At 55.7% G+C, this 17,293-nt stretch overlaps 1 protein-coding gene across 1 annotated transcript in view; it reads right to left on the bottom strand.

Moving 5' to 3' along the window:
* Positions 1-17,293, bottom strand: part of KCNAB1 (potassium voltage-gated channel subfamily A regulatory beta subunit 1) — a 58,967-nt gene that overhangs the window by 7,499 nt on the left and 34,175 nt on the right. Inside the window, exons 2-8 of the mRNA XM_057383427.1 lie at positions 15,907-15,950; positions 8,105-8,142; positions 6,814-6,893; positions 6,057-6,101; positions 5,061-5,105; positions 4,380-4,423; positions 1,914-2,000 (exon numbers count right to left, since the gene is read on the bottom strand). Coding sequence (XP_057239410.1) covers positions 1,914-2,000; positions 4,380-4,423; positions 5,061-5,105; positions 6,057-6,101; positions 6,814-6,893; positions 8,105-8,142; positions 15,907-15,950 — 383 coding nt within the window. The remainder of the gene's footprint in view (positions 1-1,913; positions 2,001-4,379; positions 4,424-5,060; positions 5,106-6,056; positions 6,102-6,813; positions 6,894-8,104; positions 8,143-15,906; positions 15,951-17,293) is intronic.

Below are 17,293 nucleotides of genomic sequence, written 5' to 3'. Positions count from 1 at the left end.
CTGGCAGATCCCAGCCCTGCCTGGCAGATCCCAGCCCAGCCTGGCAGATCCCAGCCCAGCTCTGGCCGTGGGGACACCGCCAGCCCCACCTGCAGCACCCCAAGGTGCTCATCTCAGCTGCTCCCTGACTCCAGCATTCACTGCTTTACCACGGAAAACGGCTTTAATTTGCTCTGAGACCTCTAAGGACATTAAATACATTTCAGGGCTTTAAGCAGCTTTGCCAGGTGCCCTGGGGCCCCGAGTCACAGCCAGCACTGAAATCCCCATGGAATGCTCATCTGCTCCTTTCCCCGGGGAAGAGCAGAGCCTGGGGAGCCCGGGGAGGGAGGGGGCTCTGCTCTGCTCTGCTCTGCTCTGCTCTGCTCGGGATGAGCCCGGGGAGGGTCTGCAAAGGGGGAATCTCACAGCTGCTCCATCGCTGCTGCTGCTGCCCACGGGCACTGGTGCAGAGAGGAGATCTGAGGGACAGGGGAGGAACAGCAAGGGCAGGAAACAACCAAGAGCATGGCAGGGTTTGCTCTGTGTCCCCTGCACAGTGCTGCCACGTGTAGGGAACGTCCTAAGGTCACCTTCAGCATCGGCCGCCCCTGGATCCCGGGCAGTGCCCAGTGCCAGGCTGGACACCGGGGCTGGAGCAGCCTGGGACAGCGGGAGCTGCCCCTGCCATGGGTGGGATGGGATGAACTTTGCCTCCCAAGCCGAAGCTCTGGGTGGTTTCCGTGTGGAGGAGCCGAGGCGTGCGCGGCGCCGAGCGGGGCTRGGGCGGCTCGGGAAGGAGCGCGGCGGCGACAGATGGCCCAGCAGATGCTCCGGGATGGAAGTGGCTTAGTAGGTGAAGCATGAAACAGGCAGGGAGAACATGGGAAGCGCCTCCACCACACCATTCACAATCAGACGTCCCTTTTGTCACCCTGCTGGAGCTCGGCGAGCAGCGCAGCCCGTGCCCGGCTGCCAAGGCCGGCGCTGCCAGCGGGATCCGCGGCGTCCGGGAGCAGCTGGGCACGGGAACGGGACCGGGAACGGGACCGGGAACGGGCACGGGAACGGGAACGGGAACGGGAACGGGAACGGGAACGGGACCGGGAACGGGAACGGGAACGGGAACGGGCACGGGAACGGGAACGGGAACGGGAACGGGAACCGCACCCACCCTGCTCGGCGATCTGTGACCGAGCAGAGAGGGCACTGCTCCCTGCCAGACACAGCACGGCCCCCTCCCTGACCGCAGCAGCTCCTGGGAGAGCTGCCCTGCTCCTGAAATCCTGGATGGCAAYCCCGGGTCATCCTGGGCGGCACAGTCCTGTTTCAGTGGGGACATGAGTGCCACAGCTCCTGACACCGAGTTCCGCGTCTGATTTCCATGAGCCACCCACAGCAGATCCTGCAGCCTCTGCCACGGACCCGCCTGAGCCCCAAACACGAACCCTGAACCCCAAACACGAACCCTGAACACAAACACAAACCCTGAACCACAAACACTAACCCTGGAACCCAAACACAAACCCTGGAACCCAAACCACAATCCCTGAATCCAAACACAAACCCTGCCACAGACACCTTCCTGAACCCAAACACAAACCCCCTGCACCTGAAGGATCAGGGAAAGGAAACACTTCACACRTTAAAGCCACGCCCGGGACATGAAGGAAACTTTCATTTCTTTCCATAAATTCACATCATGGCAGGATGGACACAGAAACCTTGAATGGCTTGGGAGGGACTTTAAAGTTCATCTAATTCCAGCCAGGGGCACCTCCCATAGACAGGATACCACAAACGGGATATTTCATATTGAAACTGCCCCACCTGAATATTCAATTACAGATTGTTTTTCATTTCCTCCCTCCTCKGTGTAAGCCCTTAAGCCAGGATCAGGCACAGTAAAACCTTTCAGGGCAGCCCCCACCCACCTTCCATGGGGGTGTTGTTGTCCGGCCGGTTGGCAAACACCACATCCACGTATTCCAGCTGCAGCCTCTGCAGAGACGCCTTCAGCCCTGGGAGGGGAAGGCAGAGACAGGGACAGGGTCAGGGAGGCACAGAACAGAGCCAAAACAGGACTCAAACACAGCTTGGGATATTTCAATGTATGCATTTCTCATAGAGATAAACACACAACCTGTAGGATCTGAGGATGCTGAATAATGTCCCMTGACACTGCAGCCCTGTGAAGAACAAAGCACCAGCCTGGCCACATGCAGAGCCCYTCCTTCCACAAGGATGGGCTTTATTTCAGAATTCCCAAATCTGGGATTTGGGCTGCCCAGGAGTGTCCATGTCAGCAGCTGCCAGGGGCTGTTTCAGTGCCCTGCTCCTGTTTGCAGTTCATTCAACCCCAATTTCACCCCAGAGCCTTCCTTGCTGCAGCCCCAGGACGGTGCCTCTGGGGCCGATGCCTCACCGAGAGCATCAGGGAGGGATTTTACCTAGTAAAATCAAGGATGGAGCTTGGCAGAGCTTGGCCCAGTAATGCTCWGGTTCTGAGGAGGATCTGATAGGAGGTGGCACCAAACCCCTCAGGATATATTTATATATCCATGTATGAGTGTATGGGAGAGGGCGAGCACAGGATGGGCATTTCATCCATCTCAAAATTCAGCAAACATTTTCAGCCCGCTCTATTTTGACTCATTCTTCATCAACATTCAGAAAAACATTTTGTTCTTGGGGAAATTTGTAGAAAACAACCGTTAAAAATCCTCTTCTCTCTCTCACGCACACAGATATATATATGTGTATATTTTTATATCTATACATAAAATATCTACCATTGACCTTAACGCTGTTTGCTGGGTGTTCTGTGAAGTTATTCCAACTGCTGCCAGAGTTTTCCTGTCATTTCACGAAGTAACTCCATGAGAAATGGAAAATGACTGGGTTTGGAGTGCTGTGACACAGCTGCCACCTCACAGGGGCTTACTCACATGAAAATTCAGCAAAWTGTTGCTACAAGGAAGGCTTTCTCCAGCATCTCCTGACTGGGAAAGGCACATCCCAGCTCYGCTGGATGCTGCAGAGTCCCCGCGGTGGGAACTGCCCAGGGCAGTCCCAGGGGCACGATCTGATCACTCGGGAAGCTGCCCCTGCCCCGGGGATGCTCCTGCTCAGGGCAGGAAGGATAAAGATGGGAAGAGCCAAAGCTGCGCCCCAGGGAGGGGCTGCTCTCCCCACAGCGATCCCACCCCCGGGGGTTCTGGATTTTCCAGGTGGGCAGCACCCCAAAAGGAGGAGCTGCTGCCTCCATGGACCTCGACCCCGAGGATTTCATCTGCGGGTGCCCGATCCAGCAGGTTCTGCACGTCCCTTGGCAGCAGGAGGCACAAATGGGTCACACAGCAGAGAGATGGGGGTGAGTCCTCCCCTGGGGGCTGGCACTGCCCTGCTGGGAGCTGGGCACTCTGGAGCACCTTTCCACAGCCCTGGCAGCCCCGGGCTGGTTCGCTGCCCGGGATTTGTGCAGAGGAACAGCCCCAGGCCGTGCGCTGCTGGCCCGGAGCCKCTCGGAGCTGCGGGACGCTCCAGGGCCATGAGCAGCCAGCCYGGAACGGCTCCTCCACGGGGACAAGGTCACAGCGGACACTGCTCGGCCTGGATCATCCTCAGTTCCGCAGGAACGGCTCTGTTCTGGGCTCTGCTCTGTGTCCCAGCGCTGCCCCGGGGCTGACCCGGCAGCCAGAGCCCGCAGAGCTCCGCACCCAGCCCAGGCGGGCACGGCCGGGSTTTGTCAGGGATAAAGAGAACACGGTGTTCGTGCTCTCCCTCCCTCCTCTCCTGCTCAAACACATCCACAGGGACAAAAAGCAGCAGTGGGAAGAGCAGAGGAGCCGGCTTTGGGTGAGTAAGGCAGGGATGAGTAAGGCAGCGCTCGGCGGGGCGTGGGGACGGGCAGCCAAGCCGAGCCCGAGAACAAAGCCCGGCCGTGCCCGCTGGGGCTGGCAGCCCTCCAGAGGCTGCTCCTGCAGGCTGACATCACTGCCACATCCTCATCCTCATCCTCATCCCTCCCGGCTCCAAAGGGAGCCCGGGCAGCCACGGCCACGTCCGGCACCAGAGGGAAGAGCTGGGGGTGTCCAGGGACCAGCTGCCCACAGGGAATGGCCACAAGGAACAGAGGCTGCCGGGGGCTATGGGGGCAGTTCATCTGCTCACTCCTCTCCAGAAGAGCAAAAACAAACCTTTGGTGCATTTTGGGCACCTCTCAGCCAAGTCTGGGGATTATCCTCCATGGGACTGGCACAGGGASCAGGRGATCAAACAGCTCATGGAGAGYCACAGTCCCRGGWTCCATCTGGATCCATCCCACCCCACCCCACAGCCACAGCCCCGGGATCCATCTGGATCCATCCCACCCCACAGCCAGACCCCACCCCAGGTACCTTCAATGATGTGTTTTCTGGAAAGGCCTCTCTCGGTCTCAGCTCTGCAAGGGAAAAACAGGAGCAYGGTTGGGAGATGCCAGAGGTGCCATTGGCAAGCATCAATTTGTGTTCTGATTTAAAAACTCCCAAAATCATGGAATGACAGAGTGGTTTGGGTTGGGAGGGACCTTAATGTCATCCCATCCCACCCTGCCATGTCAGGAACACCTCCCACTGTCCCAGGCTGCTCCACCCCAATGTCCAGCCTGGCCTTGGGCACTGCCAGGGATCCAGGGGCAGCCACAGCTTCTCTGGGCACCCTGTGCCGGGGCCTGCCCACCCCACAGGGAACAATTCCTGCCCAAAATCCCATCCATCCCTGCCCTCGGGCAGTGTGACCCCATTCCCTGTGTCCTGTCCCTCCATCCCTTGTCCCCAGTCCCTCTCCAGCTCTCCTGGAGCCCCTTCAGGCCTTGGAAGAGGCTCCCAGGTCTCCCCAGATCCTTCTCTCCAGGTGAAGAACTCCAACCCCTTAAAACACTCAGCAAAACAAACAAAGACGATGACAGCAGTGACCCCAGGGGCTGTCACCCTCCCCCAGCTTCAGGGCTGGAGCAGCAAACACCAACAGGACACTGCCACACTGCCACTGTCACACTTAACTGCCACTGTCACACTTACTGCCACTGCCACACTTACTTGCCACCCCAGTATAGCTTTGTGGTTATCACCAGGCTGGACCTTCTGCAAGAAGAACAGAAAAATTATTATTATTATTTTAAAAAAGAGGCACAAGGAAATGGAATGAAGTGGAGTCAGGGGAAGCTGGGATTGAATATTGGGGTAAAAACCAAAGCTAAGCCAAATAGCATGTCCAAAACCTCCCAAACATTTTTAATTACTGAGTGAACAACCCCCAGACCTTTAACAAAGGGTTGCAGTGCTCTACCCTCCTGCTCTCCATGTCCAGTGCTCATCATTACCAGGCAGCATTCCCAGTTATTAAACTGCAGTGTGATACACCTGGATTAACCCATAAACTCCTACATGATATTAAATCAAAGATTTATCATCCTTCTTCTACCGTGCTGCATGACCAGACATGTACAACACCATTTCCCCAGCTTTTATCAGACTCAATTTCTTTCTTCCACACCATCCAAAGTGTTTCTTACCAAATAACCAACCTCCCACCTAAGACAGGGACGTTGGGTTTGGGGTGAGCACTGCCAGAGCCCTTCTCCATGTCCGTGGATGGATGGACACGCTCCCAGGGGGGATGGATGGGTGGACATGGTCCTAAAGGAGATGGATGCGCTCCTAAAGGACATGGACACGCTCCCAGAGGGGTGGATGGATGGATGGATGGATGGATGGATGGATGGATGGATGGATGGATGGATGGACATGGTCCTAAAGGAGATGGACAGATGGACACAATCCTAAAGGAGATGGACACACTCCCAAAGGGACAGACATGTCCCAGGGGTGCCGACTGAGACAGGCTGTCCCCAGAGTGCAGTCACAGCCTCCAGGATTTGCTGGCAGCACCCACAATCCAGGGGAGAAGTTTCCCTTGGCACTGGGGAGGTGTGGCAGCTCCTGGGGCACCCACGGGCAGCCCCACCCGAGGTGAGAAATGTGTGAAACCCAGAGGGATGGTCACAGGCAGGGGCACGGGATGCCAGACTGTACCTCCAGCCCTTCTTCTTCAGGATATTGCCCAGGATGACCTCGGCCCTGTGCGGGAAGAGAGGGAGTGATCAGTGCCACCACCCTGCCCTGGTGACAGTGACCCAGCATTGACAGTGACCCAGCAGGGACAATGACCCCAGAGGGGACAGTGACCCAGCAGGGACAATGACCCAGCAGGGACAATGACCCAGCAGGGACAGTGACCCCTCCCCAGCCCACACCTCCCACCCACCCCCAGGTGCCCCTCATGCCCCATGCTGTCCCCACGGCAGCACACGATGTCCCAGCCCGGCTCTCCCACTGGACATGGCCCTGTAAATGCCCCCTGGTCACCCTGATCGGGGCTGGCTGTCCTCCCCCACCCCACAGGGACTCCGGGAGCTGCCGTGATTCCCGCTGGGATCTGTGCCTGGAGCTGTCACAGCCCCCGGCCATCCGTCACCACAGATCCGCACTGAATTTCCATTTGTTGGGATATTTTTGTCACTGAGCCGATGGCAAGTGGCACAAGTGCCACACTCCAGCCTTTGCTGGGTACGAGAGGCTTTGTGTTGATTTATTTGGGTTCTTTTACGAGTGCTCCTAATAAAGGTTTTCCTGCCCTGCTCAGGGATAAAGCAGCTCCCAAAGCACACCCAGAGCCCAGTCCAGCAGGAGGGGGGAGCACAGAGCCCAGGGGAGCCCCTGGCCCTGGCAGGGAGGTGGAACCAGCCCCAGTGACCCTTTCCCAGCCCAGCCATCCCCAGTGGACACTCACTTGCCAGCCGCGTACACCTCGGCCGTGTCGAACAGGTTCACACCACTCTCGTAGGCGATGGTCATCAGCTGCTCGGCCACCTGGGGAGGCAGGGACACGTCAGGGGGACAAACCACATCCCCAGCCAGCAGGAAAAACCCCACAGCAGGAAAAACCCCACAGCAGGAAAAACCCCACAGCAGGAAAAACCCCACAGCAGGAAAAAACCCCACAGCACGAAAAATCCCACAGCACAAAAAAACCCATCAGGCTTCAGCAGGGCCAAGAGGAGTGTGACAGCCCTGCCCAGGGGACACCTCTGACAGACACCCAAGGGGGACAGGCTCAGCACCCTGAGGGTGGCACCGCCCCAGGACACGGCTGGGGTCTGTTCTGGTGTCCACGTGTGACCGCTTTGCCTGGAATCATCCTGAGTGAGGAGGGGAGGAGGGTCAGGGAGCAAACTGACCATGGAAAAACGGCTCAACTGACCACTGAAACACGGCTCAACTGACCACTGAAACAAACCTCAACTGACCATTGAAACATGGCTCAACTGGCCACCAAAACCAGCCTCAACTGACCACCAAAACCAGCCTCAACTGACCACCAAAACCAGCCTCAAGTGACCATCCAAACCAGCCTCAACTGACCATCCAAACCAGCCTCAACTGACCATCGAAACCAGCCTCAAGTGACCATCCAAACAGCCCGCAATGGTAGGAGATGGGATCGAAGGTGCTGATCCACCAGGAGAAGCAGCACTGCTGTGCAAGTTCACGTGAATTTAAAGGAAAGCCCTTTGAATCCAGGCTCCTGGGCTCTTCTCCTCACGGCAGAGTTGTTTTGGGGGTTGCTGCAGCTCCTGGGGGAAGGCAGCTGCTCTCCCTGGGTCTCACAGCTGTGGTGTACCTGGGGTGCAGGGGAGCTCACGTGCAGCACCCCAGGGATGATCCCYGGCATCGGGAGCCATCTGCTCCAGGGAGAAGCATGGCGCAATCCTGAGCTCMTTTTCATTTGTTTCAGCTCATTCTGTACAAAATAAATCACATTTGCRAGGCCAGCCCTGCCCGTGTCTGTCCACAGCACAAACAGCTCCCAATTCCCACTGCAGGAATGGGGACACGGCCGGGGAGGGAGGGGACAGTGCCYGGGGGCTCAGAGGGTCCAGGGGCTTGGCAGAGCTGATCTCTGCACATCAGGCTCACACTTGCCACTGTCTCTCTGTGCTGGAAGGTTCCAGGGGTCCCAATTTCATCAGAAAATATCCCAGAGTGGGGTTTGTCCCCACTGGGGACTCAGCAGCACTCACCTCGTCTGAGATCTGACCTCCAAAAGTCACCCACGTCCCTGGAAAAAACAAAACAAGCTGTTATTACAAGAGGGTTTTGACATTAAAAATGAAACTTCAAAATTTCTTTTTTTTATTAAATGGGTTCATAATGGGGTGAACTGGCACTGAGAGTGGCACATCCCCAAAAGAGAGCTCCTGCAGCCRGGCAGGACAGGGCTGGCACCTTTTGCCAGGGTGGGATTGGCACAGGGAGCCGCTCAGGGCAGCACCCAGGGGATGCTGAGCTGCCCAAACAGAGCTGGATTCAAAGCATTGAATGGTTTGGGGTGGAAGGGACCTTAAATGTCACCCAGAGCCACCCCTGTCCTGGCCAGGGACATYTTCACTATCCCAGGCTGCTCCAAGCCCRCCCAGCCTGGCCTTGGACACTGCCAGCCCTGAAATCTGAAGTTTTTTGCAAACCAGAGATGGTTTTCCAAAGCTTCAATTTGGACAAATTGGAAAAAATTCGTGATGCTGCCACAACACGTCATTTGGGGAATGAAAGTCTGCTTAACTATGTGCTTCAGCATTGAGCATCCTGCAGGCCAAAATTAGAATAAAAAAAAAAAAAAAAAAAAAAAACATAAAAAAAGGAGAAATATTTCTTCTGACAGGGAAGATTTCCAGCCCAAAGTGACTTTTCCTCGGGAAGTTTTCCATGAAGTCGATGTCCAGCGCCAGCACAGCCCAGGGGCAGCGCTTTCCCTGGGCTGCCTCCTAAAGCAGCTGCAGTTTAGACTCAGTTGCTGATTCTGGTCTATTATTAGGAAAACTTGGGGCATTATTTCTTTATGATCATTGCTTTAAAAAAGAAATAATTCAAATATCCTGTGGTGGAAGCAGCGTGTGGATTAAACCAGATCATAAAATAGTTTGGGTTAGAGGGGCCCTTTAAAGGGCAGCTGGTCCAAGCCCAAGGAATTCCTACAGGAACAGTAGTTCCTATGTATAAATTTCATCTGTATATATTTTATTTTAGGAATGCACATTTCCCAAGGCAGAGGGAGGAGGCAGCAGGAGCTGGGGAAGCAGCAGGTGCCCCACAGACCCTGCTCTCCCCGTGCCCTGTGCCAGTGTCCCTCTGATCCCTGCTCCTCACACTCCCCAAGAGCTCCACACAAAATCAGGGCTYGTTCCCTGGAGGGATGGGCCAGAGCTCCCTCTGAACTCCCCAGAATGGAAAATTCTGATTTAGGGATGGGTGCTTTAAGGGGGGCAGAGGGGTTCAGGCTCAGAGCTGGAAAATCCAGAGAAATGCCCCAACCTGGAAGGGTCCCAGGACAGGCTGGAGAGGATTTGGGCAGCCTGGGGTGGTGGGAGCTGTTCCTGTTCCTGTCCCTGTCCCTGTTCCTGTCCCTGTCCCTGTCCCTGTCCCTGTCCCTCTCCCTGTCCCTGTCCCTGTCCCTGTCCCTGTCCCTGTCTCTGTCCCTGTCCCTGTCCCTGTCCCTGTCCCGGTCCCGGTCCCTCTCCCTGTCCCTGTCCCCCCATGGGTCAGGGCTGGAGCAGGACAGGGATGGCAGTGCCAGCGAGGGGCCGAGCACTGACGCTGCAAAGGGGCAGGAATTCCATGAAATCCCCCATTCCCTGCCTGCCTGCCCTCGAGAAAATACAAAAGCAGCTCCCAGACCCTCATCAAAGGGGGCTCTGGTCCCTCAGTGCTGGCTGTGAATCCGCTTGGGCAGCTTTGATCAGCCCCGCTCAGAACACAACACAGCCATCATCTCTGGCAGCACAATCTTGCTCTCTTTCCCTCAAAAAAAGGTCAGTCTGAATTTTTTAATACATCAGGTTGCTTTGAGTGCAAATAAAGCTATTTAAAGATGCACGAAGTGTGAGTTCAAACTGAAGCTCCTGATTTCCCACAGAACAACCCGAGCTGGAAAAGCCACRTTTGCCACAGATCAGAGATGAAATGGAAATTAAATAAATGAGCAAAGAGCACACATTTCTAGCTAATTTTGTATTTTCCTCTGCTCTGGAAGGACAATAACGGGGCAGGAGCTACCCCTGCTACACCTTGCTGGCTACAGGCCTCAGGAGAGGTATTTTCTCTGATTAYTGGAGTTTAAATGCTCTGGTCCTGCACAATAAAGATAAAACTGAAACCTGTTTTCATTTTATCTTTAAACTTCTTCATGCAGATAAAAAAAAAATACCCAAATGAAGCCTGATTTCCATGTTAAAGGTTTGGAGGTGTTATTTTTACAGGAATACATTAAAAATGTGTTTGTACCAAAAAATGGGTTGAGACTGTTTATCTCAAATGGATTTTTTTTTTTTTTTTTTTTTTTGCATAAGCAGCACACAGGTGCACAGGTGAGAAGCACTGGAATCATTTCTCCTCCCCATGGAGTGCACATCCTCTCTGGAATTTGCCTCGTGACACAAACCACGTCCCACTGAGTGACAACATGCTCAGGGCACAGGGAGAGCAGCCCSAGGGCTCAAATGGCTCAGSTGAGGACAACGAGCACCTTAAAGCTCTTGAAATCTCTTCAAAACCAAGCAATAAATATCTGTGGTGCTGGATCACCCTGCCCAAGACCCACCTGTGTCCTCTCTGTGCTCCCAGCTGGGGGACACCAGGGGCTGGGGACAGGGAACCATCACTGGGGACACATCCAAGGGGTCTTTTTCCCTGTGATCTTTGGGAAAACCAGGCAGGGAGGCAGTTTTGGCTCAGGAAAGTGCCCTCTRAAGTGTGGCTGGGGAGGGAGGGCTCTGGTGCCAGTCAGGAGCAGGGAAAGCACCCAAAGCCTAGACAGAGGCACGGAGAGGCACAGGCTGCTCAACCCCCTGGGAAATTAAAAAAAAAAGGCAAAGAAGCACAAGGCGCATTTGGCATTTCGAACAACAGCCAAGGATGATTCACAGCCTCAGCCAACACGCTCATTCTGGAAGAAAAATATCCTGGAGACAGTTCTATATATTTTTTAAATTGCTCCTTTTCCCTTTCCAAGTGCCCATCTCTCTCTCTCTCTCACCCATCCCTACCCCCTGGTTYATAAAGGATCCTCTGCCCCAGGACTTTGGGGCACAGACCTGCCCCTCTCCTGCCCCGTGCCCATCCCCTCGCTCCCTTTTGCCTGACAAACARTTTTCCAGCTGGGTATCCTCACCTTCAGCAGGAATTTCTGCACCAAGGCTGGGTTTGGTGCTGTTACCCTCCTGCTCTGAGCCCAGTGGGGTGTGACACTCTGTGCCAAAGCTCTGAGCCAAAGCTCTGTGCCACCTCTGGGCAGTGCCACCGCCAGCAGAAGTGTCCCCTGTGCWGCAGAGGGCTCCTCTGGCTGAGCTCACAGCCTGTCCCACTGCCAGCCCTGTGTCACCCTGTCCTGCTGGGGCAGGGACTGAGCCCCGGGGAGCTGCAGCTCTGGGGCCTGAGCACGGGGAGGGCACGGCTGGGTGGGCACAGCCTGCTCCCCAGGGMAAAGAACAGCCCCTGACCCTCTGGACACAGCCTGCTCCCCAGGGCAAAGAACAGCCCCTGACCCTCTGGACACAGCCTGCTCCCCAGGGAAAAGAACAGAGGGCAAGGACAGCCCCTGACCCCCTCTGGGCACAGCCTGCTGTGTGGGGTGCAGCACCAAGGAAAAAGCCCCACAGCAGCCCAGGGTCAGGCTCTGAAGAGCCCTCAATTCAAGGTAACTCCCTCGGAGGAGGAGGTGAAGGCTCAGCTCAGTCAGGAGAAAGGCTCAGCCTGGCTGAGCATTCCCAGCTCTCCTGGTATGTCCAATCCCCCCAAAACACCGCTCAGCCACAGCTCCCAGAGCTCTGGGGCCCTGCCCAAACATCTCTGCCAGGGAAATGCTGCCAGCNAACAGCCCCTGACCCTCTGGACACAGCCTGCTCCCCAGGGCAAAGAACAGCCCCTGACCCTCTGGACACAGCCTGCTCCCCAGGGAAAAGAACAGAGGGCAAGGACAGCCCCTGACCCCCTCTGGGCACAGCCTGCTGTGTGGGGTGCAGCACCAAGGAAAAAGCCCCACAGCAGCCCAGGGTCAGGCTCTGAAGAGCCCTCAATTCAAGGTAACTCCCTCGGAGGAGGAGGTGAAGGCTCAGCTCAGTCAGGAGAAAGGCTCAGCCTGGCTGAGCATTCCCAGCTCTCCTGGTATGTCCAATCCCCCCAAAACACCGCTCAGCCACAGCTCCCAGAGCTCTGGGGCCCTGCCCAAACATCTCTGCCAGGGAAATGCTGCCAGCACCTCTGTCCTCCCTCCCTCACACCCAGCAGCACACWCAGGATGTCACTAAAGGGTCCCACTGCCCCCAAAGCCCTGCCCACCTTTGATCCCTGCCCCACTTCCCAKTCTCCTGCACCTTTCATCTGCAGCRTGAAGCRCACTCCCACCTTGCTGGGATTTTGCAAGGCTTTTGAGGAAGACTGCTGAGCCTTCAGAAACTTTAGTRAGCCTTAAATTAGATTTTCATGCTGCAGAGAAGGCAGGGAAACACATTTATCTTTTGGGGAACTGCAACACAGAAGCCATTTAGGAAAGTCATGTAAGGCAGCACCCGGAGCAGACACCTGATGGATCCGCAGAGGGATGGGTGGGACAAGGGGATGGCTTTAAACTGAAATAGAGGAGATTAGAGGAGACACTGGGGAGAAATTCCTGGCTGGGAGGGTGGGCAGGCCCTGGCACAGGGTGCCCAGAGCAGCTGTGAGTGCCCCTGGATCCCTGGCAGTGCCCRAGGCCAGGCTGGGGACAGTGGGAGGTGTCCCTGCCATGGCAGGAAAAGAATACAATGAGCTTTAAGGTCCTTCCAACCCAAAATAATCATCCCAAACAAAAGGTGCTGTGCTGCAGGAGAAATACCTGCCCATTCTGGGGAATTTCAAGATTTCAGGATTCCCTGTTGCCCTTTGCCCTCTCCCTGCAGGTCGGGCAAGGCTGGGCAGGGGCTGCAGAGCTCCCTGGGCTGGAGCAGGAGCAGGAGCAGGAGCAGGAGCAGGAAAAGGAGCAGGAAAAGGAGCAGGAAAAGGAGCAGGAGCAGGAGCAGGAACAGGAGCAGGAGCAGGAACAGGAGCAGGAAAAGGAGCAGGGGCAGGAACAGGAGCAGGAACAGGAGCAGGAGCAGGAGCAGGAACAGGAGCAGGAGCAGAGCAGGAGCAGGAGCAGGAGCAGGAGCAGGAGCAGGAGCAGGAGCAGAGCAGGAGCAGGAGCAGGGGCAGGAACAGGAGCAGGAACAGGAGCAGGAGCAGGAAAAGGAGCAGGAAAAGGAGCAGGAAAAGGAGCAGGGGCAGGAACAGGAACAGGAACAGGAGCAGGAGCAGGAGCAGGAGCAGAGCAGGAGCAGGAGCAGGAGCAGGAAAAGGAGCAGGAGCAGGAGCAGGAACAGCAGCAGGAACAGGAGCAGGAGCAGGAGCAGGAGCAGAGCAGGGGCAGGAGCAGAGCAGGAGCAGGAGCAGGAGCAGCAGCAGCAGCAGCAGCAGCAGGAGCAGGAGCAGGGGCAGGAGGAGGAGCAGGAGCAGGAGCAGGGGCAGGAGCAGGGGCAGGAGCAGGAGCAGGAGCAGGAGCAGGAGCAGGAACAGCAGCAGGTGCCCACAGCTCCCGTCCCTCACAGCTGCACACACAAAGCCTCAGTATATTTAGATGCTGCTGCCGTTCCACCCGCTGGAAATCAAAGAAAGCTCTGCAAAACTCTGTTTTTSCTTTCCTGCCGCCACTTCCTTCCCGTGGCTTTTCTCTCCAGCACAGCAGCAGCACTCGGGGAAGCTGTGAGGCTGATAAATAAAACTGTGCACAGATAACACGAGTCCTTCCAGGGCTGGGCTATTTTAACCACGAGAGCTCTCGGCACACGGGAACGCATTTCTCTGCCTTGTGGCACAGGGTGACTTTCCCAGCTCAGTCTGGTTTACATCAAACCCCAAAGCATGTTGGACAAACGAGCTGCCCCTGTCCTGGGAGTGCCCAGCCCTGGCAGGGAGGGGCTGGAGGGATCCCAGAGCAGGCACCAGGAGAATCCCAGAGGGATCCCAGAGTCCAGCAGGCACCAGGAGAATCCCAGAGGGATCCCAGAGCCCAGCAGGCACCAGGAGAATCCCAGAGCCAGCCCTTCCCCTGCCCCAGGGCACCTCCTCAGCCATGCTCTGACCCTGGGTATGTTCAGCCTCCATCAGAGGCACCGGGCAGGTGACCCCCCCTTGAACCTCCCAAACACTCCCTGCCCCACAAATTCCGTGCCCTGACAGCCTCCTGCTTTCCAGCAGACAGCTCCAAAACCTCATTTTTCTGTCTGAACAGCCTGAGCAGAATAATCACAGAATCCTGGGATGGTTTGGATGGGAAGGACCTCAGAGCTTCTCCCGTTYCAYCCTGTCTTGGGCAGGACCTTCCACRGACCAGGCTGCTCTGACCYAATRATKCTGTTGTTMTTAAAGAATATTAYTGCTCTTGGACTTCTCCAGGAAAATTCCAGTAACTACCAACTGCCCAAGGATGGAAATTTCCTGATGACTAAAGCCARGCATCCCATAGGTGGTGAGTCTATAGGCAGCAGAGTTTCCCTGAGCTGTTTCACAGGTCCATGGTTTGGTGCAGACTCCTCAGATCTCTGTGTACATGAATTGATTTAAATACTCTGACTAAGWGCAGCATGAATGTTGCCATCTTGGGTTCACAATTAGCTTAGATTCATAATTAAGCCACTGTTGTGCTTATAGCAAATCCTATTGAGTCACTTGATAAATGTTAAATTAGTCAACTGATTAAGCGCTGCTATTGTTGTGTTGATTGAGCATCGCTAAACCCTTCAGACCCAAAGCACCGATGGGGGCTGAGGCTGGGCTGGCACCGGGGCTGCTCTGAGCCCCAGGGCTCGGTCCCTTCCCCCTCTGCAGCCCTGTCCTGTGTGTCCCAGCACCCCCTGAAATCACTGATCTCACCCCGAGTTTGCTCTGCGTGCTCCGTCTGTGCAGCAATAATGAGCCGTGCCATCAAACTCTGGGATTTTATAAATTTATGTTAAACCAGGTTTGCTGATACCTTACTCGATGACTCTTTAGGCAGCCTGAACTGCCCTCTCCACCTGGCTGTGGCAGCTCCTGTGACCCCCAGCAACAAGGAACGGGGCTGGAGGGGCTGTGGCAGCCCAGAGCATCCTTCCTGGGGTTCCTGCTCATCCTGGGGGTTCCTGCTCATCCTGGGGCTCCTGCTCATCCTGGGGGTTCCTGCTCATCCTGGGGGTTCCTGCTCATCCTGGGGTTCCTGCTCATCCTGGGGGTTCCTGCTCATCCTGGGGTTCCTGCTCATCCTGGGGTTCCTGCTCATCCTGGACTTTTGAGGAAGACTGCTGGTTCCTGCTCATCCTGGGGTTCCTGCTCATCCTGGGGCTCCACGCTCCTGGAGCCAGCCCGGCCCCATGGGATGGAGCTCACAGCAGCCTCCTGCTCTCTCCAGCACCGCCTTTCCATCCCCAAACACAAACATCTGCGTATCGGGCACCGTGACTGCGCTGAGCTCCATCCCGGGATTACCCAAAGGCAGCGGGAGCTGCAGGCAGGTTGGGCACTACGAGGGCACCGCTGTCCCTGCCCTGGATGGGACCAGACCTTGGAGAGGCGTTCTGGGGCCTGGAGCCGGCGTGGAGAGGGACAACGAGGCACAGAGAGGGTGAAAGGGGACGGAGCTGTGTCCCCAACCCGGGCACGGCGCTCCCAGACACAGCTCAAATCCCTCAGGCTGCCCCTCCACGGTGAAGGATTTGACACCACAGACCCTCACACTGCTCCCCTGGGTGCTGTGGTGGGGCAAGAGGCCGGAGGTACTCACCCAACCCGAGGCACGACACTCTCAGCCCAGACTTCCCAAGGTTTCTGGAAGGAAAAKAAAATAATTAGAAAATGCAGTTCARCCCTSGRGGGACACACARCTTAACCCCAYRGRAACYAGCAGCTGGARGAGACAAGCCACTGATTTTGTCCAAATCCAGTGTTTTCCTCCAAAAGGAGCAGGATCAGGGTGTAAATCCCTGCCCGTCCCTCTGCCTTCTGCTGCAGAGCACCTCAAACAATCCCTGCACTCTTGGCAGCCCCTGGGCAGTTCTTTGAAGCCAAATAAAATAAAAAAGAAAAAGCCCTGCTGGCCCCTGGGCAGGGTCAGGGAAGGGGTTGGACAGAACACCCCAGGCTGTGCCCTGCACTTTCCACTCATCCCATTTTCCCCGCTGGATCTTTGGCCATTTCAGGGTTTCATTCCCACGGCACAATTTCCCATTGGAGCATTCCCAGGGTGGCAGAAGGACCAGCCCAACACCAGCCAGGCCTGGGGCAGGACTGCCCACCCTCCCGCCCCTCCAGGACCCCTGATTGCTCTGCTGCACCCAAAAATCAGCGCTGCTAAAGGGATTTCAGCTGCTGGGAGAGCAGGAACGTGACCTGCAGGACTGCTTGGAAAGCTGCAGCTGCATCTCCAGCCCCACSAGCCCCCAGGCTCACAGCACAGCTGGGGCAGGCTCTGACCTCCTTTCCTTTTCTGTTCTATTTTTTCTTCTTTATTCCTTTTCTATTTTTCCTTCCTTTTTTTTCCCTTTTCTCTTATTTCCAGCCTTTTGAGTGCAGGCTCAGCTGGCCCCTGCCCACCCAGCCTGACACAAACGATGCCCACCCTGCCCAGCACCCCCGGGAAGTTCAGAGGAAAAGCCCCAGGAGCTGCCCAGACAGGAATTCCACATCCATGGAATTGGGAAGGAATTCCACATCCATGGAATTGGGAAGGAATTCCACATCCATGGCCCTGGAATAGGAATTTCAGATCCACAGAATTGGGACAGGAATTCCAGATCCACGGGATTGGGACAGGAATTCCACATCCATGACCCTGGAATAGGAATTCCAGATCCACAGAATTGGGACAGGATTTCCAGATCCATGACCCTGGGATTCCTGAATCCCTCTGGACTCTCACCCACCCCATAACACCCCTTGGAATCAAGAGCTGCTGCTTTTCCCAAACAGCTGCCAATTATTTTATAGCAGAGGGGGTTTAAATCCTGCTTCTCATGGAGCTGTTCTTGGCTTTTCAAAGTCTGGCTCTGCAGGCACAGCTCAGCCATGAACTCCTCTCTTTATGTAAATACATACAGATAGATATAGATAAATATAAAAACTAAAAATAATATAAATATATAAATATAAATATAAATATAAATATAAATATA

Source organism: Malurus melanocephalus, unplaced genomic scaffold (assembly GCF_030028575.1).
Source record: "Malurus melanocephalus ecotype Western Australia unplaced genomic scaffold, MMel_1.1 scaffold_631, whole genome shotgun sequence".
Lineage (NCBI taxonomy): Eukaryota > Metazoa > Chordata > Aves > Passeriformes > Maluridae > Malurus > Malurus melanocephalus.
This window is presented reverse-complemented; position numbering and strand designations above follow the sequence as displayed.